General features: G+C 45.6%; 1 protein-coding gene and 1 non-coding gene across 2 annotated transcripts in view; both read right to left on the reverse strand.

The window, feature by feature from the left end:
• The window catches only part of PRKCA (protein kinase C alpha), a 404,971-nt gene extending 384,787 nt beyond the window's left edge, over positions 1–20,184 (reverse strand). The window contains exons 1-2 of the mRNA XM_042967753.1: positions 19,953–20,184; positions 16,959–16,990 (exon numbers count right to left, since the gene is read on the reverse strand). Of these exons, the coding sequence (XP_042823687.1) occupies positions 16,959–16,990; positions 19,953–20,125 (205 nt within the window). The 5' untranslated portion in view covers positions 20,126–20,184. The remainder of the gene's footprint in view (positions 1–16,958; positions 16,991–19,952) is intronic.
• Positions 1,825–2,009, reverse strand: LOC122233903. Its single transcript, XR_006211626.1, has one exon. It is a non-coding gene; the product is annotated as a U2 spliceosomal RNA (small nuclear RNA).
• Positions 20,185–25,616: the final 5,432 nt, after the last annotated feature.

The following is a 25,616-nucleotide window of genomic DNA, read 5'->3' on the forward strand; positions in this document are numbered from 1 at the left end:
GACAGTTCAAAAAGATGGACCGAGCAGACCTACAGCAAACCTAATTACAAAGTCTCCCAACCTCAGGTAAGGAGGGAAAAGAGGACACTCCTAGAAAGTAAAATGGCAGGGCTGAATTCATCTTTTGTCAAGTATAAACTCATTCCATGGATCTTTGAAACCTCAATTTAATATTTGCTAGGCTTGACTGAACTTGTTTTAGATCACCCTATCCCACCGGAATCTAAGACAGGAAATTAAAGAGCATGTTCTTACAAAGAGATTTTTCACATTTTAATAGGAGTGACTTGGCATGGAGGGGAGGGGGAGGTGACAGGGGGAACAGACAACACCTGGATCCAAGTTGTAAAAAAAAAAAAAAGTAATCTTTTAAAAATATGAAGGATTTACCTTTCAAAAACAATTTTTGGATGAACAATCACAATAACCTATGTTTGATTTTTAAAACAATGCATCCATCATCACAATCCATACGTAAATACTAACCTAACCCACTTAGTTGTAGAATTCAGGCAACACAACCTTTACACCTCATCCATAAGATAACCTGTCCTCCTTTCGTCATGAAGATTAAATAAGCTATGCAAAGTGCCTGACCCCTAGCCATCCACCAAGGCCATACTCCATTTGATTTCAGGTACTATCATTCCCAGGAACTAACATGGTGCCTGGTAGAGAATATGTACTAAATACATATTAGAGGAGATGTATGGTTGCCAGCTACCGACACAAGTCTTAAGGCCTTACAACGGTAAAGCCTAACACTTCACACAAGAGGCCAGCTTTTTAAAAAGGAGGACAGGGATGGGAGACAGTTATGGAAATTAAAGGTCAAATTTGCACAAATAGGATTTGTGCACACAAAAGCATGCAGTCTTCTAAACAAAGTAATCCTAGGGCTCTGTCTAGCTCAAAGGATTGTAAGCAAGCTTTCAAAAAAATAGATAAATAAATCACAACTACTTACCCCATAGGGTTTCTCTCCTCTCAACTCTGTTCAGTTTCAGGAACATCACATCCCAACTTGCTGCTTGCAACCTAGTTTCCTCTCTGATACATTTCTGAACACAGCAGTCGACTCCCACCACCAGCAAGTATTGCTCTGGTTAGACTACCGTTCCTTCAGCCTTCATCACGCTTCCCACAAAGTCAAAAACAGAGGTGTACTCCTATTTGCTACTTCCTCTACAAATCTTATTTCCAGAGAGAGTACACGGGTCCAAGAACACAAAATCAAAAGCCAATTCAAATACCAGATCTCAACTATAAGAAGCTCACATAAACCAGACAGTAAAACCAAAACACCGGCTTAGACCCATCAGAAGTCAGAAGAATCTAACACCTCCCATGTTAATAAAAATAGCATCAAGGAATGAACGGGGTTCTCCCCCTACCCACCACCATCCTAAACCAACTCCATTCCTAAGACTAATTCCCAGGGCACCTGGGTGGCTCAGCCAGTTAAGTGTCGGACTCTCGGTTTTGGTTCAGGTCCCGATCTCCGTTTTCAGGAGTTTGAGCCCCACTTTGGGCTCTGCACAGAGCCTTCTTGGGATTCTCTCTCCCTCTCTCTGCCCCTCCCCCACTCACATGGTCTCAGTTTCTCAAACTTAAAAGTATTCCCAGTAATCGGTGATTTGTTTTGCATCAAAATTTGTGTTTCAAGGTTTTTTTTTTTTTTTTTCTAACATTTTTGAGACAGAGCACGAACAGGGGAGGGTCAGAGAGAGTGAGACACAGACTCTGAAACAGGCTCCAGGCTCTGAGCTGTCAGCACAGAGCCCTATGCGGGGCTCGAACTCACGGACCGCGAGATCACGACCTGAGCTGAAGTCGGCCACTTAACCGACTGAGCCACCCAGGCACCCCAAGGGTTTTTCTTTTTAATTTGTTACCATAGATTTTTTTTTTTTTTTTGAGATACTGTTCTTGTATCAAAGAATTTAGAGAGGGAAACATTAAACTGATAACAGATACACTTGATCTTAGCCAAAAGGCCGAGAAGCAATGAGAGGGGGGAACATATAAACACTGACCAGAAAGGTGACACCTCTTTCATCTTCGTTATCCTCAAGAGGTCAAAAGTTGGGGGAGGGGGAGGCCTGGAAAATAAGGCAGCCTAGGAATGACCAGGTTTGCTGGGCTCCCACACCAACTCTGATCACCTGATATTTACAGCTACCTGCTGTATAAAGTGGAAGGTTCCCAAGTTGAAAGAGGATCACGGTTAGCGTGCTCTGCCACAGCAGCTGGCAAGAATGTCACCTATTTGCCACCTTTTAGAGAACCCAGCTCCCTCATTACAAGGATGGCAGAGGCCTAAACTGGATTCAAACCAAGATTACCTAATTTCCAGTCTAGCACTTCCTAGGTGATTTTTTTTTTTTTTGTACTTCTACAGTTAAGGAACCATCAGCTTTCTAGACATCTCAAATCATTTAGCTAAAACTTAAATTCCTGGGTGAAAAGGCCCCCGATTCTTATGAAAACCCTCTTCCCTCCACATCAACAGCATATGCTTCTGTACAACACAGCAGGTCCAAGAGTAGAGGACCATCTGCTTCTTCAGATAGGCACACACCAAACTCCCCTCGTGTGCTTATTCTCTTTGCCCCCCAGATGTTCCAGGGTACAAAAATAACTCTCAAGTCCCAATTCTGTTGGAAATTAAGACCCCGAACAAAAAATACGGTAAGTTCAGTCACGCGGGTGAGGCTCAGGCAGGTTAAGTGGCTATTTGACAATTAGCAATTCTTTCCACCACCACCCACAGACACCTCTCACCCACAGTGCTTGGTAAAAACCAAGATTTGCATAGAGGTATAATGAACACCATACATTTGGAAAGACCTGACAACCTAGTTTCCACGTGTAGCATGCAAGTGTTCCCACGTTGATAGTGGATACTGCAAAACTTAAACCCATTTGACTAGGTTAAAACAGTCCTCAACTTGGGATGGTTTGATAGGAAAATACTCCACTGGTGTTCTTTCCGCAATATACATGCACATGGTTACAACAGCATCTTAAAAAAAAAAAAGTATGCCTGGGTGGCTCCGTCGGTTAAACATCCGACCTTCAGCTCAGGTCACGATCTCACAGCTTGTGGGTTCGAGTCCCACATCAGGCTCTGTGTTGACAGCTCAGAGCCTGGAGCCTGCTTCAGATTCTGTGTCTCCCCCTCTCTCTACCCTTCCCATGCTCATGCTCTGTCTCTCAATAATAAACATTAAAAAAAAAAAAAATTAAAAAGAAAACCATGACCCAGATTGAACACCTCTGTGTCCAGGTGCCATTCTGCTTAAAATAGATCAAGGTGCTGTGTAACTGGGAGGGTCACCAAGAATTCTGACCACGGGAAACTCTACAGGTCCAAAGACCCTGGCACTCCCAGATACATTATAAGGGAAATGTATGTAAAATGTTAACATGGAGACAAGCCAGGTGAAAGATCTAGGGAAACCCCCGTACCATTTTTCACCCTTCCTGTACCTAAAATAAGTTCAAAATAACCGTTTGAAAGGGAAAAAAAAAACAAAAAAACAAAAAACCTTTCTTTCAAGTGTTTGAAGACATAGAACCCCAATCAGTGCCAGGGACAGTTTAATCACAAAGAGATGTGGCTGGTGTCTCAGTTAATGAGCCTCCAAGTCCCCTACTCACTGCCCCACCCCAGATTCAAAGCTTTCTTCCCAGAAAACAATTATTTGAAACGGCAGGCTATTATCCAAAGCAGAAGTAACTTCCATAGAGCAGGCACAAAGGAGCAGAGAATGTAGCAAGGAAGCTGCCTACTCTCAGCACTTAAGTCCTAACAATATTCATAATTATTCATACAGTGGTAGGTCTTCACTTAGAATTTCCTGATTTTGAACAGGGCTCAAATACTCAAAGCAATAAAGACATCCAAGAATACTACAGGGAAATTCACCAAGGGGGGGGAGGGGGTGAGGCAGGAGGAACGATCATTCTGAGCTCCTTTTTAGAGGAACTTAGAAATCTAGGACATGAACAATTTTCCAAGGAACAATTAACAAGGACTTGTGTTTGGATTTAGATAGAAAATGAGTTTTGAGAAAAGTATGAATAAACATGTTCTCAGATCTAGCACTTTGTTTATTTTGTGTTTCTATTACTGTATTTCCAAGATCAGAACCTCAGATCAACACTGCAACTATAGGAAATAAAGATCTGACTTCTTTATTTGGCTGTACTGTGGTCCAGAAATAAATTCTAAGGGTGGAGTTACTTTTACTACAGAAAGCAAAACCAAGTAAACTCCATGGTTACATTTTGTTACTTTTCACATCTTGTTTAAGGGGCTACTCTAAATCTCCAGGTACTAATTGTAGTATCTAGGATTAGATACTGACTTGGGCAGAATTTCACATAATCTAGAAAATGCCAGCTCAACAATGGTGTGAGATCTCCATGTAAGATTATAAGTAGCCTTAGGAGGGACACCTGGGTGGCTCAGTTGGTTAAGCAGCAGACTTCGGCTCAGGTCATGATCTCACAGTTTGAGTTCAAGCCCCATGTCAGGCTCTGTGCTGACAGCTCAGAGCCTGGAGCCTGCTTCAGTTTCTGTGTCTCCCTCTCTCTCTGCCCCTCCCCCACTCAGTTTCTAAAAAAAAAAAAAAAAAAAAAAAAAAAAAAAAAAAAGAATAAAAACGTCAAAAAAATTTTTTTTTTTTTTTTTTTTTTTTAGGGGCACCTGGGTGGCACAGTTGATTGAACATCTGACTTCAGCTCAGGTCATGATCTCACAATTCAGGAGTTCGAGCCCCACACTGGGCTCTGTGCTGACAGCTCAGAGCCTGGATCCTGCTTTGGATTCTGTGTCTCCCTCTCTCTGCCCCTCCCCCGCTCATGCTTTCTCAAAAATAAACATTTAAAAAAAATTTTTTTTTTAAGTAGCCTTAGGAACATAGCCTGTTCCCAAAGAATTAAAATTAGAAAAACAGAAGTCAGGAAAAAAGAATTTCAAGTAGACCTCTTCCTTGCTCACTAATTCCCATCCAATACCAACTCAAGATCTTACTCCCACTGGTCATCTACACTACAAAATATATCATCCTTAATGTAACTCCTAGACTTTAGGGCAAGATACCTCATCTCTAGAATGCACAGCCATTTTTCAAGTAAAGGGAATCAAGCGCCTACTTGGCAGGTTCCTCTCCTCACGTCTTTTCTTTCAATAGAAACTATTGGATGAGCACCTATGGTTACTGGCAACATCACTTAAGGTTCGAGGCTACAGGGTTACAGCTAAGTTCACAGGTTTATGACCTACCAAGCAGGAGGAGGAGAGCACCGGACAGGAGTTGGGGCTGGAGATTCAGGTGGTCACACTTGCATGATTACATTTACATCAAGTCACTCAACTCTGGGGACCAACTCCACAGCTATGAATTCAAGGACCTCAGCTATACAGTCTCCATAGTCCTCTGTCGATTTAAAATTCTAAGAACCTAGCTCTTCCTGATCCCTTGACTACAAAATTCACCAAGAAGGACAAGAAAGGGGAATACTTAGATGCATGTTAATTCAGGTTGTTAACCTACGTTTAAACACAAGCATGTGTTTATCACTTAGGAATATAGAACTTGGGGAGACTTGGTGGCTCAGTTGGTTGAGCCTCCAACTCTTCATTTCAGCTACAGTCATGATCCCGGGGCCATGGCATCGAGTCCCACGTCAGGCTCTGCACCAAGCACGAAGCCTGCTTGGGATGCTCTGCCCCTCAACCCTGCTTGTGCTCTGGAACAAATTTTAAGAATACAGAACTTAATATTAAATCTGATGCTTTTAAGAGCTACCCAAGTTCTTAGTAACCAAAAGATTGTGCCCATCTCACACGAGTATGTTCTACCGTTTCTAATAAATTTTAAACATCCCAAGGGAGCCTCCACATAGCTGCAGCCTGTTAGGACCAAGTCTACAACATACTGAATACAATTGAACATCGAAGGGTTACACAGGAATACAAACAAGGGCCAGAAGCTGACCATGCATTTCCAAATTTGGAGATAAAACTTAGGCCTTCATTAATTCTGCACTGATAAGAGAGTCAGCCAAAAGCACCTTGTTCACAATCTTATCAGTTACTATCGTGAACAGTTTTTCCTGCGTTTGTGAAGTCATGAAAACCATTAATATAACGGGAGGTAGGATACCAAGAGTTTAATAAACCCAGAGCCTCATCCGGGGTGTTATCCTCTGCTCCCCAGCACCTTCACCTTAACTTATCCTTCTACTGGGTTTTATTAGATTTGCCTTAGGCAAGGACAATGATGGCCAGTCTCCCCCCCCACCCCCGCAAAGTGCAAGAGACAGAACACAAGCAGGGAAGGGCAGAAAGAGGAGGAGACACAGGATCCGAAGTAGGCTCCAGGCTCTGAGCTTGTCCACACAGAGCCCGACACGGGGCTCAAACTCACAAACTGTGAGATGACCCGAGCTGAAGTCAGACACTCAACCGACTGAGCTACCCAGGCACCTTAACAATGGCCAGTCTTAATCATGCCAACTACTCCAGCTCCCACCCAATAATTAATCTTTATAAAATGTGATTTTGCATGTTGATTTGCATCATAGGAGCACAGACTCCGCTCAATCCCAGCAGGTGCTATGGTGCTTGATGGTGCCATTGAGCAAAAAGGGAAAATCGAGGCCATGCAGCTCAACTCTGATACCTGGAGTTTAGACCTAATGGTCCTGGATGCTTCCGGAATGTTTAGTGTCTTTTTCTTTATGTTTTTGAGATCGAGCATGAGCAGGGAAGGGGCAGAGTGGGTGACACAATCTGAAGCAGGCTCCAGGCTCTGAGCTGTCAGCACAGAGCTCAATGCAGGGCTTCAACCCATGAACCATGAGATCATGACCTGGGCCAAAGTCTGCCACTTAACCGATTGAGCCACCCAGGCGACCCTCATTTTTAAAGGGGTGGTAAAGTTTGAGGAGGAGGAGGATTGGAGCACCTGGGTGGCTCAATGGGTTAAGTCTTCGACTTCAACGCAGGTCATGATCTTGAGTTGTGGGTTTGAGCCCTGCTTCGGGCTCTCTATCAGCAGGGAGCCCTCTTCAGAGCCCCGGTCTCCCTCTCCCCCCACCTACCCCCTCAACTCTCTCAAGCATACCTTTTGCAAAAAGGTTTTCCGTATTAAGGAGTCATTCAGATTGAAGAAACTAATGTGAGACTCAACAAAAATCACTTGAATGCTCCAACTTGGCATGTGAAAAAGTGAGGTCTACTAAGATTTCAAAAATCATGCAAATGACTCAGAACAGGACCAGTGTTTTTGTATTCCACTGGCGAAGTGTTAAAACATCCATGTACAAACTTAGGATTACAACTGCACCAAAGAAAAGCACCTTTATGGAATAGAAGAGAACTAGGATTTGAACTCTTCCGTACATCGTAAGCAGTTAAGAATCAAGTTGTGGGATCTTGAATTTTTAGAGTCAGCTCCCATCTTGTATTTTCAAAATGACAGTTGCATGCATTAATTCAAAAGGAAAATACATGAAGCTCCTTTACTGCCTCTTAATTTCAAGAGCGACCCAAACAGAAGTTAAAAGCCTTTATAAGCCCGAGCCTAGCTTTCTTGAATCAATGGGAGTTTTATCCTAATTACAACAGCACCACAAATCATGCTTTATTAGATAATCTAAGGGAAAGCAGAATGAGAAAAGTAAAAGGAATTGGCTACTTAGCTGTATAGCTTCAGATAGTAAAGATCACAGACAGACATTTACTGACTCCGCCTGGTCTCAAAGCCACCTGACCATAAACTAGCTGCCCGCCCGCTCCCCTCCCCCTTCCCCCCTCCCCGCGCACCCTGCCCCCGACCCCCATCTGCTCCTACATAGTGGGAACAAGGCCAGTTCCCCATAGGGTGTTGGCACGTCATAAGCCCGGGTCAGCATAGTGCCAGGATTACGTGAGTTTTTATTCTGCAACTCTGAAACCCACGTGAAAGTCCTCTCTCCCAAAATGCATAGCTCCGCAGCACCCCTCTGCCTTCCTTTAAACACATTTCTTATCAGGATTATAAACATCCAAGTCTAGCACCGTGGATTGGGAATAACCACTAACAACAAACCAGAAGTTCTGACCTTTAGTATGCAGTTCTGGAAACAGAAAATGATTTTCATTAGGTGCTTTTTCTACTTTTCCTTATTAAGGTTATGAACACATCGGGTCTAACTCAGTGGATTATCTCTAGTCACGGAATTTCCATGTTGTAACAGCCTGGGCTTCCAACAGGATGCTGCAATTAACAGTACCAGCTTCATAACAGAGACCCTTGGAATAGGGTCAAAGCCATGCACTTCCTAAAGCAAGTTATTTTCTAGTCTCTAACACGACATATCTTTCACATGAAGACACAATGCTTTACTCTCCTGTAATTGCAATTTTCTGAGGAAAAAAGCACCACATAAAAAGGTATGAAACAGTGCTGGCATAGAAGCAGCATGTGGAGGAAAACACGTAGGTTTCTCGAATCAGCTTTTCCGTTGGGGCCAGGCACGTTTGCGACATTTCTAAAAGTATGGCCTCCGTCCTGGCCTATGCTGCTCCCCAATTATACGAGTCCCTCTCGCCACTGCCTCCTCCTGCTTTGCTCTAGCTATTTCCTCGCTTTAGAAAGCCTCCATCTCTCCCAAAGGAAATTCTCTGTATCCTACAAAGCCCAACTCCAAAGCTCCTTCCTAACAAGCCCAGGAAGTATCTCCCCACCCCCATGATGTTTCGACCACCCCTATCTCATTCAAACTTCTATTATGAAGACACTTCATCTAGCATTCCTCTCTGCTCAATGCCCAGCGCTCTGTCCCATGCCCCCCAGTGCCAGGCATGATCTACAGAGCAGGTGCACAGATCTGGCATCATCTCCCACTGTGACTAGTATGGCAACTGTTAGAGTTCAAAGACTTCCCTCTTTCACACCTCCATAGCCCAGGTAGTGATGTAAGCCTACCGAACAGAACGAACCATGGGGGGGTGCCCGGTGGCTCAATCTGTCGAACACCCGATTCCTGGTTTCTGCTCAGGTCAGAATCTCAGTTCACGAGTTGGAGCCTCACATGGGGGTTCTGTACTGACAGTGTGGAGCCTGCTTGGGATTCATTCTCATCCCTCCCTCCCTCTCCCCCACCCCTACTGGGCATGTGTTCTCAAAATAAACTTAAAAATTGGAAGAAAAAAAAAATACGAAGCCCAACACTTGTGTTCACAGTCTGGGAGGGTGGACCCAGACAGCTTGGGTTTGAAGCCCAGCTCCACTGTTTTCCAATTTTGTGACTTTGGACAAGTTCTAAGCTTCCTGTGCCTCAGTGCTGGTTTCCCCATCTATAAAAGAACACTGCTTACCTTTTCAGAATTGTGAGGATCAACGGTGTTGATAAGTGCTTGGAACAAGGTCTAAGAGCAAACCCTTCATGGGTGACTGTAGAGTTTTAAGGAAAGTCTACAGCATAGACTACTGTGCATGAACTACTAGACATTCTAGGAGAGTCAAGAGTGTCAATTATCCTGTTGAAAACATGGGAGTCGAATAGTCACAATTGTAATTAATCTCAATTATTGTGATTATTCACAGCCCAAAATGTAGCTGTTAACTGGATTCTCCTCCTACCCCATTCCTCATACAAACGAGTTTATAAAGTTTAAATACAACTTGGACAATTTCACGTCCCGCATTTCCCCCTCTGTTTCCTAACTACCTATTGAAATCACTGCAGAGACTACAGATGGATCCCATATTTCCCAAAATGCTACAACTGAAGATGGGTAACTGCTGGGGTGGGGGAAAAAAAAAAAAACCCCACAAGTAAACGCATTCAAGATGAACTGCCCTCATACTAGTCTTGCTTTGTGAACCTGCTCTTAATTCTGATCTTGTGCTAACAATCAATCATCGCCCTCCATTACATTTTTGATAGAAATCTATTTCCAGAAGCCATCTTCCCCCTCTGTATAATTTAATAGAGGGCTTTAATGTAGCTACAGTCATTTCATCTCGACTTGACCGTTAATACCATACCAATACTGAAGTGTCCATGCCTCAGCTTGAAGTCCAACACTTCAGTTTAGTAGAAAACATCTCAAAGGGCTTGGTCATGGAAATTCTGACAGGACACTGAAGCCTTAATTCTGTCACCAAGAAATGTTTCCCTTAATGGCCTCATTCTTTCCTCTAACATAAATCCAGGCTTTGTAAGTACCAAAGAAGTTTCCAGTTGGCTCTGAAAAGGGTTTTCTGCACAACTGTTTGAATCTGAACCCCCTGCTCCACCCCCACCAGCCTGGTAGTTCTTCAGCACTCTCATTTCTAAGAGATCCTATCCTGTGCTTCATGAGGGGGCTCTGGGGATGGAATCATGCAAAATGTCACAGCTCCTAAGCGTCCAGCATCTCTCAGCATTTAACATCGGTTTGTCTTTCCTTTCAACTGACGGAGGTCTTTAAAGCAACGGTCAGTTTTCACAGTTCCACTTGGGCACTCCCATTGCCACGCTCCTCCGTTCCTTCTCACATCAAGGCACAGAAACATTTCAGGTACGAGCAGTTTAAAAATATCAGAATCAATAAAGTTGAGCTACTACTCCCTCTGGAGCATGACGGTCTGGTTTCAGCGATTAGCACTCTCAAATGAAACACTTAAATGACTGTACCAAACACGTGCACCGGAGCTGGTTTTAACTTTTCACCCTGTACCCAAGCCATCTCCCCCGTCCTGCTGTGGCCCATAGTATGCTGTTTAATTTGTGGCAATAGTATTCATTATGGACGTCTAGATACTTCTCTGAAGATAAAAGGCACATTAAGTAGTTTGCTATTAAATTTACCATTGCTTATAACAGATACAAATTAGCATTTTGTTTCCTATTTTGAATAGGTATGCTTAGCTTCAGAGAGTTACTTTTTCTGAAGTCATCTAATGATCTATCCTAGTTGACATCACTTTGAATTATAAACGAGATTTAAAAAAAAGTATGCAGGCAGAAGTCACTGCAATCCTTCTGGCTATGGACATTCATATCTTAGGTCTTTTGTGTAACCATACATCCAAATATTTATATAGTGTCTACCAAGTGCCAGGCACTGCATTAAACAGGAGACAGAAACAAGCAGTCCTTGCTCTCAAGGCTGGCAGAGGAGACGAACGACAGAGGGGGAGGGTCCCATGACTGGGAGAGCGTCCAGAAAGGCAGGGAGAATAGACGTCAGAGCTAAACTTCAGGCTAATATTCACAGGTGAGACAGGGTATCGGGGCAAAAAAATTTGAACAGGACCCTTTCTGGGAAACTGCAACTTATTTGCAGTAACTGAAGCACGGAAAGAAGCAAAGCCATCGGTAGACAGTCTGAAGAAACCAGGAAACTTAAGATGTCTCGTTCAGGAGCTGGACTTCATTCTAATAGGAAAGCTCCACAGTGAACACTAGTTTGAATACCTGGAAAGAAAACTGAACAAGAATTAATGTGCCTAAAAACTTAAGTTTGAAGAATGTCGCCTAGGAGTGAAACGGTCAGAGGGTAGTAAATCCTATCATTAAAGTTAAAGAGGAAACTTCAAGGTCAGGTCCATCTGCAAAAAATCATTAGGGTTTCTCCTGCTTAGTCCGATCATCACTCCCTACACTACTGAATCAGATTCTGGTGGGGAGTGTAAAACTAAACACATTCACTTAACACACTAAGTAGCAATTCAGGAAGCCATTAATCAGAAGTCATTTCCTATCAAGTATACAGCACCAAATGGGAATATCCAACAATTTCATCCATGCATCCCTCCTTCTAATGAGTATTAATGCATTTTTATGGAGGGGGGAAAAAAAAAGCATTGGAAAGAAAGGCAATTCTAACACCCACCTCCACCATGGTTCTGTTTTAGGTATTTCTGACAATTTTATTCTTTTTGAAGATGAACTAAGGCTTTGATCTGACCTCAAGGCAAAACCATCAGAATTTCAAATTATACTCTTCCACGGATCAGTCTTTTTGGGATTGTTTCGATGGCCCTGGGAGATCCCCTACAGTTAACACAGCTTCTCATCTGAAGAGTAACCAACAAGAAATGGGGTGCCAAAATGCCAACACCCCAGTTTTAAAGATGGGAAATCGTGGGGCCAGCTTTGAAAATCAGTGGGTCATCACTAATGTAGATGAGCTAGTACATGGGAAGGAAATCTGTTGAAGGCCGTCAACTTCGTGATTCGGCCCAACTCAGACCCCAGCCCCCTTCCACCTCCTAGCACTTGGGTGTCCACACCACATGGCTCCCAGCGTCTTGTAAGCCACGGGAAGAACCGGATATCCTTTTCTGCAAAGCTGCCAACTTTATCCCGTTAAAGGTCATCCTCCCTTAAACGGGCCCAGTTTTCTGCAATTCCTTCTCTCATGCAGCCAACAGAGGGAGGGCAGGGGGACTTTCTTCCCTCAAACATCAACCTTCAGGGGCACCTGGGTGGCTCAGTAGGTTAAGCATCTGACTTTGGCTCAGGTCATGATCTCACAGCTTATGGGCTCGAGCCCCACATCGGGCTCTGGGCTGGGAGCTCTGACCCTGCTTGGGATGCTCTCTCAAAAGTAAGAACATTTCATAGAAATAAGAACACACCATCAACCTTCAATCTTCAAGAGAGAAGAAACACCATCCCACTCAGGTGAGCTGGTAAAATCTATTCTGAAACAGGCCTTCAAAACTGAAGGCCACAGCCTAAGGGAAATGGATTTTAAACCCCTAGCTGCTGAAAAGCAGCTTCAGTTAGAATCACAGGAGAAGTACAGTATTCGGGGGGCGCTTAGAGCAATGGCTCCAGATTCAAGATGGATGCACAGCAGCACACGGGTATCACACAAGCATGCACACATTCCCAGCAGACCCCGCAAACATCCAGTGTTGATCACTCAGAGCCACAGTCTGTTGATCGTGGTCACTGGTGGGGATCTGATGCTCTTTAGGGGATTCTTCAAAGATCCTGGGGTAGTTGTTCATTTTGAAGATCTGGGACATTGAACAGAAAAAGCAGAAAAAACATGCCGAGATGGAACAGATTTAACAGGCTCACAACGGTTTGTCACATTGATAAGCAGGTCACATTTGGAGAGAATGTTTGTACCACTGAAATTTGAGAAGTGTAAGTAGTCTTGCTGGGGGGGGGGGGGGGGGGGGGGGTCTAGTAGTCTAGTTGGCCTGTTCCCTTTCCTAGTAGTGGAAGGGTAAGACCACTGGCTCCACTACCCCAGAGAAAAGACAACATTTGAGCAGCACGGTGAAGGTCTCTGCTGTTCCGTGACAGAAGCTCTCGGACGCAGCTGGTGCACAAGACTAGCAACAGGAGACAGACCTTCCAAGGTCTGAATCTCAACCTCCTCAATGACCAGGCCAGAGAAACCCTTCTCCCTCTCCTGGAGGGAGGGAACAGATTGGGGGCAAGGACCAGCTCTCTGCTAGCCTCACAGGAAAAAACCAGCAAGGAGCCCATCAAGCAAGAGGAAGTTAAGCCTCACAAAAATCGAAAGGCAAATTCTGAGATTACCCTTGAAAGGACAGAGCTACAGAGCACCAAGCTGGTCATCTAAGAACCTTAACTATCTCACAGCTCCTCGCTCTACATTCTGCGTTTTTCCTTTGTTCTCCAGCGTGTATGGCCCTTGCTTTCACGATTTCAGGCAGCCAATCAATGTTCACAGTGGGATCCTCCTCAGTTACCAGCCCTGGTAAGATCCACCTTCTCAGCAGTACCCCTGTACTGCCATCTAAACAACAGCATGAAGCACAAACGGCAACAATCCAGGAAGTCTTTGGAGAAACGTCCCGTTTCCATTTGGACTGCATCTCCAGGAAGGGAAGAAGCAGGGGGGAAAAGAAGTCTTCGTGTGCTTATAAAATGCTTTCTAATAGCATAGATTAGAAACCCAGTTTTAAAGGGCTACCACTCACAGCTTCGGTCTTCTAGTTCTGAACATTTACCAAGGGAGAGGATATTTTAGATTTCAAGCTATCTTACTTTATGAACAGGTGAGATATTTGGAGCACATACGCCTCTCTAAGGTATACTTAGCTACAGCTATTCTACTGACCAAAGTCATGGACCATATACCAAGAGCTAGAAGATGCTGCCTCCATCAGGTGAGAAAACATAAGCAATAAAAAAGTCTCCAACTCCAACTGCCATCTCAAGAGGGTATGCTGCTAAAGGCACGGGATGAGGGGCTCTTCTCCTGAAGACCAGGACTCTACCAAACAAGATTTTAAGTTGGTAGAACATTAAGAGAAAAACAGTGTATTCTAAGTTGAGTATACTCTAAAATGAGGAGATGTTACCTTTGAGGAGAGTGCCAAAATGCAAGTGTTAGGGAACTGTATTTGTGCAATTAAAAGGCATTGTCCTGGGCGAACATCCAGAAGTTATGAATAATGGATTAGCGCATGCATACTCGAAGTCAAATGCTGAGCATACATACTAAACAAAATGTAACGAGCAGATAGCGTATTAGGTTGTATTTGAAATGGTTTGTGAATTACAGTTTGTAAACGCAGTACAGAAACTCACCCAAATAAGACCTGTGGTTTAATTCTTCCCCAACGAACCGCATCAACCACATACTCGCTGCTCTATTTTGTCTACTTTGTAAGAACTACATTTCAAGTACTAGGTAAAGGCAATCCACAGAATGCAGAGGCTAAAACGAGTCTGAAAAAAAAAATGTTCAGCCTTACCCAGATGAAAATTCAAACTTTTCACTTACCAGAGCAAAAAAATGTCAGAAAACAGACCTATCCTATACTGGTAAGAGTGAAAGGAATGGGGTACACTTAATACTGGAAATGCAAACCGTAACCTTCTGAGAACACGGCTGTACTCATTAAGACCTAAGATGTACACACATTCTTCTAGGGATCTTTTATAGAAATACCATGGTGTCCAAGGATATCACTGACAATATTTCACAAGTGTGAACTTAAAGCATCAGAAATGGAGAAGTTTGATGTGCTCCACATGCAACCACTAAATAGAATAAGGAAGATTTTGACAGGGAAGGATATCCACTGCCTACTGTGGTGGGTGGATATTGGAGAAGGATTTAAAATTTTGAGCTCTTGAAGAGTGACTGAATATCTTATCTCTGAGGGAGGGAAGAGAGAAGAGCCTACAATTTCACTTCTTACTTTATGGGAGTCAAGCTCACATGAAACCATGAATCTAATCCACTCCAAAGAAAAAATTCAATGTAGTGGGGGGGGGGGGGGGGACAACCATGAAGGACTCCCTTACACCCCTAACACTGCCACTCTGATTTCAACAAAATTGACTCAAATAAGCAGGTCTAGAAGACACCCAGCTTATCCTGAAGTTTTAACATATAAGAAATGACAGTTTAACACCTAACCTTCATTTCAACAAGTATTTTTATGTTTCCATAGGTTCCCACCCAAATGTTACAAAAAAAATAGACGTAAATCAGTTAGCCCAGAACCACACTTGCCATTTTTTTTTTTAAAGGAAGGTTCAAGAAAAAAAAAAAAAAATCTCATTTTGGGGTGCCTGGGTGGCTCAGTCAGTTAAGCAACCAACTTCAGCTCAGGTCATAACCTCACAGTTCGTGAGTTCAAGCCCCATGTCAGGCTCTGTGCAGACAGCTCAGAGCCTGGAGCCTGCTTTAGATTCTGTCTCTCCCTTTCTCTCTGCCCCTTCCCCACTCGTGCTCTGTATCTGTCAAAAATAAACATTAAGTTTTTTTAAAAAAATAAAGTCCTATTTCCAGCCTACACCCAACCATTGCCTAACAAAGTTCAGGTCCACAACTGGAAAACGTAAAGAGCCCCATCTTCCTTTCATCTTTTACAAGGAGTGAGGCAGTAACACACCTTTCTCTATAAAGGAATAGCTCTTGATTTCCCAACTCTCAGGGATTGATTCAGAGTTGGAAGCACTCGTGAAGGTAGAATGTTAACTATACCATAAAATAGCTGCGTTGAAGACATTTAGGAAGTGTAAGAAACAAGTTTATGAATTTGAACTTTAAAAGCTAAACCAACTCAGTAGCACAATTTTAGGGTTCTAAGAAGTACACAGTCTCTCTCTAATGTGCTTAGTATTCAACAGCATTAGGATAATATTTTCCAGTTTACAACATACTCTTTCCACTTACCCTAATAAACCTTCACCCAGATGGGAAATGGAACCAAAACTAAACATAATATAGATGGTGAGGAGAGCCAGAAGGTGGGCTTGTGAGCCCAGAATGCCCTCACAAGCTACCAAGCACTGACTTTAAATAGAACACAGTGTATAGAACAGCTAACACGCATGATAACCAACTACAGATACGAGGTGGAAATAAATGGATTTCTCCCCAGATGCAAGAGGTAGTTAGTATACATACAGTCGCATTCGCACTAAAGGAAAAACGTGCCTCCTAGCATGGCAACTCATTATGATTGGTCGAGGTAACTTTTAAACGTGCTGACTTTGTTCTGGACAACAATCGGGAACCAAAAACAAGAAGACTCACTAGAATGCTACATGGCCCAAAATTAGTTACAAGGAGTCCAACCTAAGGCATAGGTAAGAGCAATAAAGAACAAAAACCGAGCAAGAACCAGAAAAGCCGCATGAATACAAAGTGATTCCATTTCTTTTCCTCAACACCCACACAGAGACAGCAGTTTCTGACAAGAATGTTCTTGGCAAAAAATAAAGTTACAGGAAGGTTTTTTTTTCTTCAATGAGAAAAAGGCAGCTCTATATGCAGATTACTAGGCAATACCGTTTGATTTTTTTTTTTTTTTTAAACAGTCCCAATTTAGAGACCTCGTTTTGAAAATATCTAAACCACCTTTTTTTTGGATCACAAAGAAAAAAGGACTGGAAATATTGTTCCCATTCGGAATGCTGGTTTCATGTTGTACTTGAAAATAAAATCCAACGTGACAGCTTACCTTGGCACTGGAAGCCTTGTTTCCCAAACCCCCTGAAAAACAGAAACAACAAAATATCTTAACATATCTTGTGTTGTATACCACAGTTTAAGCCAGTTATGAAACAGTATTCCACAGAACTAAGGGTTTATACATGAGAACCAACGATTTTATAAGAAAACATGCTCAGAGTACTGAATAAATTCGGTTTTGGGGGAAAAAAACAACCTCTGTATGGCTTCCAAAAGCTCCTTGAATTTTTTCAATGTACAACAATCTTCTCTAAGTTTACACTGTTATTAATACTGAAGTTTCAAGACCAGACGGCTAGGGTATTTGGAGTTGGCCATGATGTTCAACAAGAGGACTATGTTTGAAAGCAGTACTTTAATTTGGTCCCTAAAGACCAAATGAAAGTCATTGCTCTCCCTAAAGTAAGAAGTAGCTTGATTTATTATAGAATAGGGGTCTAGAAACTTCCAAACAGTACCCACTCAACATTGTTTTGATTTAAAAGACCGGTTTTACAATATAGGTTTATTAAAATTGCACGTGAATTTTTTTTTGGGGGGGGGGGGGAATCAACAGGATTCAAAGCAAATACAGAGGCTATTTTGTCCTTGTAGGTTACTTTAGAAAATCTACTCTGCCCTCCCTGCCAGACACATTAAACCATAAACACAGTTACAACTAGAATGAACTGCACTAAAACTCTAGGATAAGTTCTAATCTTTTGCTTTACATAGCCATCCTAAGTTGACAAGACACTTCATGTTTAGTCACACCCCCCCCACATAAACCCAAACTTTTATGGTTTTTGAAGTGTTTTAATATTTAAAACAAGCTGGTAAATTAAGGACCTACAGAAACAATGAAAGATAACTGAAGTTAAAACCACTGCAAGACAATCCTCGTGAATATTTTCCAGGACCTTCCGAGTAGTTTACGGTCTGGTCAATTAGCCAGGGAGGAAGCTGACAGGGAGACCTTTATTTTCCACTTCACATTACACCTGGTGACCCGAAGTGCCACAGCAGTTCACCAGGGGCTCATCCTTTGGGGCACCAGAGAGTGGAAAGACATTAGCGAGCCTGGGTGTGTAGGTTACAAGTCTTTCCTAATTTACCTACTTCTGGCACAGACGGGCAGCAGTCTTACTGTTCCCTTTTTATGGAGCATGGGATAGGAGGCTGCAGGACCCCCCCTTAACTAGATGCACTATCTTCTTTGCCCTGAAGCTCTAAGAACTTATTTTAGAGTACTGTAGATATGGCTAACTTCTCCTTGGAACACAACTGCTTCATACGCTGACTACGCAATGGTAATCATTCATAGACACGGTAACTGTGCTTTTCACGGAACTATTGAGATTTGTAAGGAAAAAACTAAGCACCTTATTAGGACTAGGCTTGTCCAACTCTCCCTTGGAGGGGATTTTCCCCAGGTGTGGTAGATTCGGATAGCCAACCATAAGGGTAAAGTTAAGCACCTTAGCACATCTGTGGTGCCCTTAGAGGCGAGTTCCTCCAGGTGTGATGGATTCAGATAATCTCCATAAAGGAAAAATTAAGCACCTTATGAGCACATTCGTGGTACTCATAATTCCCCCCCCCCCCCCCGCCGTGTGAATTCAGATGCCATCCAGAGGCAAAATTAAGCGTTTTATTAGCAACATGCTTGAGGTGCTCTGCCTCCAGGTGTGATGGATTCACATAGCCATCCACCAGTTCTGCCCAGGGCCCCAACAAGGTAGGTCATGCAAAGGTTAGTGGCAAGGTGCGCTGTGACACTGTCACCCGACTGCAGCCCCTAGCCTAAGGTCGACAGGAATTAAGGAACCCTTGCCTTAGTCCTGACTTGGGGAGCTTCCTAGCCACATTCGTCAATTGACAGTAAAAGGCTGGTAAGTCTCTGCCAATCTGAAGGGGAAAAAACTGGGACACCCAGTATTCCTGAAGTTCCAGCTTTCTACACGTTGGGGTCTGTGGGAGAAGGGGTCGCCCACGTTCTGAGAATCAGTAAAAGCCAGAACCGTGACCAGAGAAGGGCATGTACGGCTTTCACCTGGTCTCACGGGGTGCGGAGACCCCTGAAGGCTTTCCGTTTATCAGGAACCCCAAACCACTGGCCCAAGTTAATGCCTGCATTCACTGCTAATTCTACTTGAGCTCTGACACCTTACAGTAGTGTTCTTAACTAAGGCCTCGGTCCTCCTCAACCAGGCTGCACGTCTAATCTCGTGTTGACAGGGTCTGTTTTAGACGACTCCCTCTGCCCTTCTGCCATTCGCCTGGTTTTAGCCCCCCCCTCCTCCACTGCAAGCTTTCAGCAGTTTGCGGTCTCTCCACCCCCCTCCCCGGGTTCACCCGGACAAGTCCGGTCTCCCGTACCCGGCGGATACGAGCTACAGTAGGCAGGGACCCAAGCTAGCAGCGCAGTCCAAGCCCGCTGGGGAGCAAAACACACCCCCGAATGCGCCCAGCCTGGCTCGCCCGTAACTTGGACCGCGAGGCGCAGTCGCCGCCGCTCCCCGGTTACTTCGGGCGTGTTTCTCCGGGAAAACTCTGCCCTTTGGGCTCTTTCGCTCCCCTTCGCTCACACCCAACCAGCAGCTCCTCTGTCGGTGCAGAAGGGCGGGTGCACCTGGGAGGAGGACGACACTGGACCCGCGAAGGGGATCGGTGTCACTGCGGCGCGGGGCCAGCCTCCCCTCCTGCGGCAGGGGGGTGTGTGTGACCTGGCGGCGACTTCCCCGGGAGTCCTGCCCGATAAGCGTCCCCGGAGCGCGCGCGCCGTTCCGGGCGAGAGTTCGGACTCGGCCAGCTTTCCAAGTTCCCCGAGTGAGTCAGCCCCGGAGTGGGCGCGCCCGGCCGTGGGGGCGGAGGGGGGGGGGGGGCGAGCCAGGGTCCCCGGAGCGATGCGACCCAGGCTACGAGGGGACCGGTCCCCAGCCCCCGGGCGCCGCGAGAGGGGGTCCGGGCGGCCGGCCGTGCGCCCCGGCCCGCGCGCACCTACCAGATGAAGTCGGTGCAGTGGCTGCAGAAGGTGGGCTGCTTGAAGAAGCGGGCGATGAATTTGTGGTTCTTCACCTCGTGCACGTTCTTCTGCCTCAGCGCCCCTTTGCGGGCGAAGCGGTTGGCCACGTCCTGAGACGCCGTGGAGTCGTTGGCCGGGAAAACGTCAGCCATGGTCCCCCCAACCACCTCTTGCCTCCGCCGGGGAGCGGCAGCAGCCGGGGAGGGGCGGGGGCGGGCGACCCCGGGCGGGGGACGCGGGCCGGCGGCCGAGGTCGCGGCGCGGCGGCGGCCGGGGAAGAGTCGGGCCGGAGCGGGCGCGGGAGCCGGAGCCGTTCGCTCGCTCGCTGGCTGGCTGGCCCCACGCTCACTGACAGCCCGGCGCCGGGCGCTCGCGCTTCCTACTCTCGGCGGCAGGGGCGGCCCGGAGCGGCGCCGCCCACTGCGCATGCCCGGAGCGCGAGGGCCGCGGGGGCGCGCGCGGGGCGGACGCGAGCGCGAGCGCCCGGGGGAGTCGGCGCCTCCGCGTTTTGCGAGCAGCCCGGGGAAGGGCGGGGGTGGGGCGGCGGCGGCCTGGGCCTGGCCCGCCCGAACTTGGGAGCGGAGGAGGACGCCGGGAGGGCGGGCCGCTCTCCTCCGCCGCCTTTCTCCTTTCCTCCCTTCCCTCCTGCCTCTCGCCCTCCTCCGCCTCCTCTTCTTCCGCTCCTCCGGCTCTGCCTCCTGCTCCCTCGGCTTCCTCCTCCCATCCCGGCCAGCTCATCCTTCCCCGCCCGGCTCCTGGTCCCCTCTCGCCCCGGCGGGACGTCCGACTCGCTGCACCGGGCTCCAGGCAGCGCCCACCGCCGCCGTCTCTGGGTCCAACCCGCTCGGACTCCCGCCCTTCCTCACCCTCCGAGACGCGGCGTTGAGGCTTTCTGTCCCTCCAGCCGTAGGTGCCCCCAAACGCCCCGGCCCGCGCCCTCCACGCTGCTTATATAGGGCAGGAGGAGGGGCTTGATTGCAAATCTTCGCACACTGACCCTGCCACCTGCCCCTAACTGTTGAGCTGTGTTTCACCTGCATCTTGCATAGACGTCTAATGTGCACGCGGGACGGTTAAAGGACTTGTCCTGGTTGTTTCTCCCTATTTATCCCGTTGCTCGTTGGGTACTACAGTTGCAAGGTTGATTATCAGCCTTTCTTGATTCTACAAGTCCGGAACCTTAATTTAGAAAGCGTTTTGCATCCTAAGCTAATTACTGCAATGCTGGCAGGTGCAGAGTGCAGCCAGAACACTTGTAAATTACCAAGTGAAACTGCTGGTGAAAGAGCTGGCAGGGATCTGCCAAGGACACGTGGGGATGGACCAACTAATCACTTGCTGAATATTTATTAGTTCTGCCTGGAGGGTGCTTAACATACAGAAGGGAAACAACCATCCCCCAGCGTCTCACTGTTGTTTTTCTACGTTGTCAGATTCACTACGGTCACAAAACGACGACACGAGCTGAAGAACATCAAGAAAGAGAGCAGGCTGTTTAATTCTTCAAGAAGTTTAAAATAAAAAGGAAAAAAAAAGTAAAGATATATGCCAATTTTAGAGTCCATCACAGGGATCACCTGGGGCTACCATCTTTTAAGATTGGCTCGTGGAATGCCTGATTCTAGAAGTGCCTTTCGTGTTTTAGCAAGTGTAAGCTATAGACTGGCCATTAGTGGAGGGTGGGCTTTGCTGGCCCCTTGTTAATGCTAAGAGAGTGCACCTGTTTGATGCTCTGATCAGAAATTTCACCCATCATGGCAGCGCCTCCGGGCCAAGGAGGCAAAAAAGGAAGAGGCAAGGGAAGGAGTGAAAAGCAGAGCATGTTGGGAACATGGATCAAATTCTCCGCAAAACACCGTAAGCATTCCAAGCCATGGTTGTTTGTTGTTTAAGAATCGTAAATCCGATAGCACACAGAATAAAACACACAATTCTTTCCTCCTCACCATCTTAAGTGTGGTCCTCACACATTTTATAAAGACAGGATTCTTTCGGTTTCCCTAAAGCTTTGATGTAATGATGGGAGAAAAAGCCGGCAGAGTTGGAGGGTGAGATTGCAGAGACTGGAATCCCAGAGTAAAGTAATACGGAAGATGAGCTAACAACCAAAGGAGCCATGGCAGCAGCTTGGTCATCTCCTGTGTGGTGGAATGGAGTGACTGATCTCCCCAATGGGTGGACCAGATGGAGACAACATATCTTTTCTTTCAGGTTGTGACTTGGCTTTCTTGCCTCAGTTGTTACTGTTGTTTCTTGTGGGTGAAGAGAGAACTAACTAGAAGCCAGTTGATGGATAACTGGGCTGAGCCTCAGTGGTTGGTTGCCTACAGCATAGCCCAATTGTGGGGGCTGTGGGTGGAGATGTACCAGGAACAGATTTACCAAGCAGTGTAACGCTGCCCCTGGCAAGGACGGATGGAAATGTGGGCTGCGGTTCACCCCTGTACCCAACCGGAGAATTCTCCTTCATAGCACTGAAATGGAGGGCATTACAGAAAGGGGGAGAGGGAGCGGTAAGTCAGTCCTGGGCATTGGTAATGATTTTAGAGTCAGCTGCTTCATGGAGAAGGTGCAGGAAAGAACAGGGAATGGTAGACTGAATATGGTTTGTCAGAACGCTTCTCTGTGAGCCCTGCCTTTGAGCGGTAAGTTCCAGACTTTGTACGGGTCTTGCTCAGACCAGCAGGACCCAGAGGCTGGGGGCTGGGATCAAAGTCGGGCCACTGCAACGATGACTCTAAAACCAGACTGGTTCACTTAAAACCAATAATCTTTAGGCTACCACCTAAAACTTGTTGCTCTGTGCAGAATCACTATTCTGTTTTCAAATGGACCAGGCCTTTTCAAATGCAGCAATAGTAATCATTTACGTGTATAAAAAGCTTGATTCTGTGATTTATAGTAACCAAGATAATTAAAAGGCTCGTGTTTTACTCTATGCACTTAATCCAAGGTTTCGGAGAGCTGAGAAAACGGGGGGGGGGATGTATAATTACTTAGGCAGTGTTTAGAGTTGGGGTGAATGGCAGGTCTCATGAAATGGTGAGAGACCAAGTCTAGCTGGGAAGTGACTGTCGCTCGGTAAGTTAGGAAGGAGGATAGTATTTCCTGGGGGTGGGTCAGAAGCCCCAGAGTTAATACCAGCACGACCAGGTACGGTTGTCCAGAGGGTTGGAGGAAGACTTAACCTTTCACTGTGTCCTCTCCTGTACCTTAGAATCTTTGTTTCTAGTTTAAGAAAAATGGTAACTTTTAAAAAGCCTGGAAACAAAACACCAAAGATTTCTAATTAGCTGTGTCGTATTAAAAGAATTAATTTGCTCGTAAGTAGAAGAAGCAGGAGGTAAAACAGTATTCAAAGTAAGGTTCCGGTTTTTAAAATGTCTGCACACTTACCCACACTTGCATCTATAGGAATATAAATGTGTTTGTGAATGCACATATGTGTGTAAAGGCACATACAGCAAAATGTTCGTCTAAGTGACTATCTCTGGTGCTGGGAACATAGATACTTTCCTGTACTGGAAGAGAAGACGTTGGCCTAGGACTCACATTTTGAAAGGGCATCAGAAGCCATAATTTTTTTAATGTTTTCCTCTAATCAAAAAGGAGGGATTTGTTATTTTATTTTTTTTAAGTTTATTTATTTATTTTTGAGAGTGACAGAGAGAGGCAGAGAGGGAAAAGGAGAGAGAGAATCCCAAGCAGGCTGTGCACTGTCAGCACAGAGCCGAATGTGGGGCCCCGTCCCAGGAACCGTGAGATCATAACCTGTGCCAAGATTGAGTCAGAGGCTTAACTGAGCCACCCAGGTACTCCCATTTACTATTGTAAACACAGACAGTTTTGTTGCCAGAATTTTGTTATTGTTGCATGAAGTAGAAACTGCCAATTGGAATGTAAAATATTTGAGAAATCTGTTTTAAGCCACGGACCCTCACCTCTTCCTTAGCCCTCAACTACAACTGGGAGTTGAATTCCTGAGTGGATTGCCCAAGAAGGCTTCTTGGTGGCCAGTATTTCGGCTTCCTCCTGAAAGTGTTTTTTCTCCACTTTTTTCCAGTTTTCCATAGTAGCCATGGCACAAACCAGATGTGGGCACTTACTAGTTTGTGTAACTTGAGTAAATTAACTTCTCCTTCTAAAAATGGAGATATTCTTAACCATCCTAGGACTTTCTTAAGATTTTAACCAGTTGAGGGGCGCCTGGGGCGGTCGGTTTAGCGTCAGATTTCAGGTCAGGTCATGATCTCACGGTTTGTGGGTCCGAGCCCCGCAGTCGGACTCTGTGCTGACGGCTCAGAGCCTGGAGCCTGCTTCGGATTCTGTGTCTCCCTCTCTCTTTGCCCCTCCCCGACTCATGGTCTGTCTCTCTCCCTCTCTCAAAAGTAAATAAACTTAAAAAAAAATATTTTTTTAAAGGATTTAACCAGTTGATGAGTATAAGTGTTTAGTAAATCGTAAAATCTCATACAAATGCAAGGTAGGGTGGTCCTTCTTGGCTTTACCAAGTCTGCATTTGGGGGGAACAGAGCTGAGAGCTCCCGTGTTCTTTTAAGTTCTTTCTTCCAATTTGACAGATGTATTTCGCTCCTCTCCCAATGACTATGAGGCAACACATGGAGGGAGTATAAAAACGTACCTTAGAGGGCGCTGGGATTCTCAGCTGGTTAAGTATCAGACTTTAGCTCAGGTCATGATCGCAGTTTGTGTACTCCAGCCTGCCTCCTCTCTCTCTCTCTCTCTCTCTCTCTCTCTCTCTCTCTCTCTCTCTCTCTCTGCCCCTTGCTCACCTGTGCTCTCTCTCTCTTTCTCTCTCTCAAAAACAAAAACAGGGGCGCCTGGGTGGTTCAGTCAGTTAAGCGTCTGACTTTGGCTCAGGTCATGATCTCACAATTTAAGAGTTCAAGCCCCACCTCGGGTTCTGCGCTGACAGCTCGGAGCCTGGAGCCTGCTTCAGATTCTGTGTCTTCTTTCTCTGTCTCTCTCTCTCTCTGCCCCTCCCCTGCTCATGCTCTGTCTCTCCCTCTCTCTCAAAAATAAACATTAAAAAAACCTTTTTTTGACAAAAACATACGAGTTCACATTGCAAATAGATACCGTGGTCCCCCACCTTCACCTTTAAGTTGCTTTTCAGCAAAGGTCATAGTGCCTGGATTCTTTGCAAATGCTAGTTATGTGACAACCCCCGCAACTCCCATGACTTGCCATTCACTACTGATTAAAATGGAAATGGGTACATAAGAGTTGTCCCACTTTCCCAAACCTGGCTGGGGAAAAGTATCTGCCCACCTGTGTGCGAAAGTGTACCTCTCACCCAGATTCGACAACTGTCGCTTCACGATGAACCTTCTTTCACCCATCCCCTACCTCTCCTCTTTACCTCTAGATCATAGAACCTTGAAACAGCACAAAACATGCCAAACGTCATGACCAGGAGGAAGCTGTTGGGGTGACGGCTATGTTCATTGGGTGTGGGCTTCCCATGTGTTCACATATCAAAACTCACCGGATTATACACTTTGAATTATACAGTACAGTTTACTGTAAGTCAATCATTCGGCAACAAAACTCTAAAAACTTTACAAGTCGAGGAGCTAAGCACACTAAACCCAACAGACAAACCAGAAGAAAACTAGCGGA

This window comes from Panthera tigris, chromosome E1 (genome assembly GCF_018350195.1).
Source record: "Panthera tigris isolate Pti1 chromosome E1, P.tigris_Pti1_mat1.1, whole genome shotgun sequence".
NCBI lineage: Eukaryota > Metazoa > Chordata > Mammalia > Carnivora > Felidae > Panthera > Panthera tigris.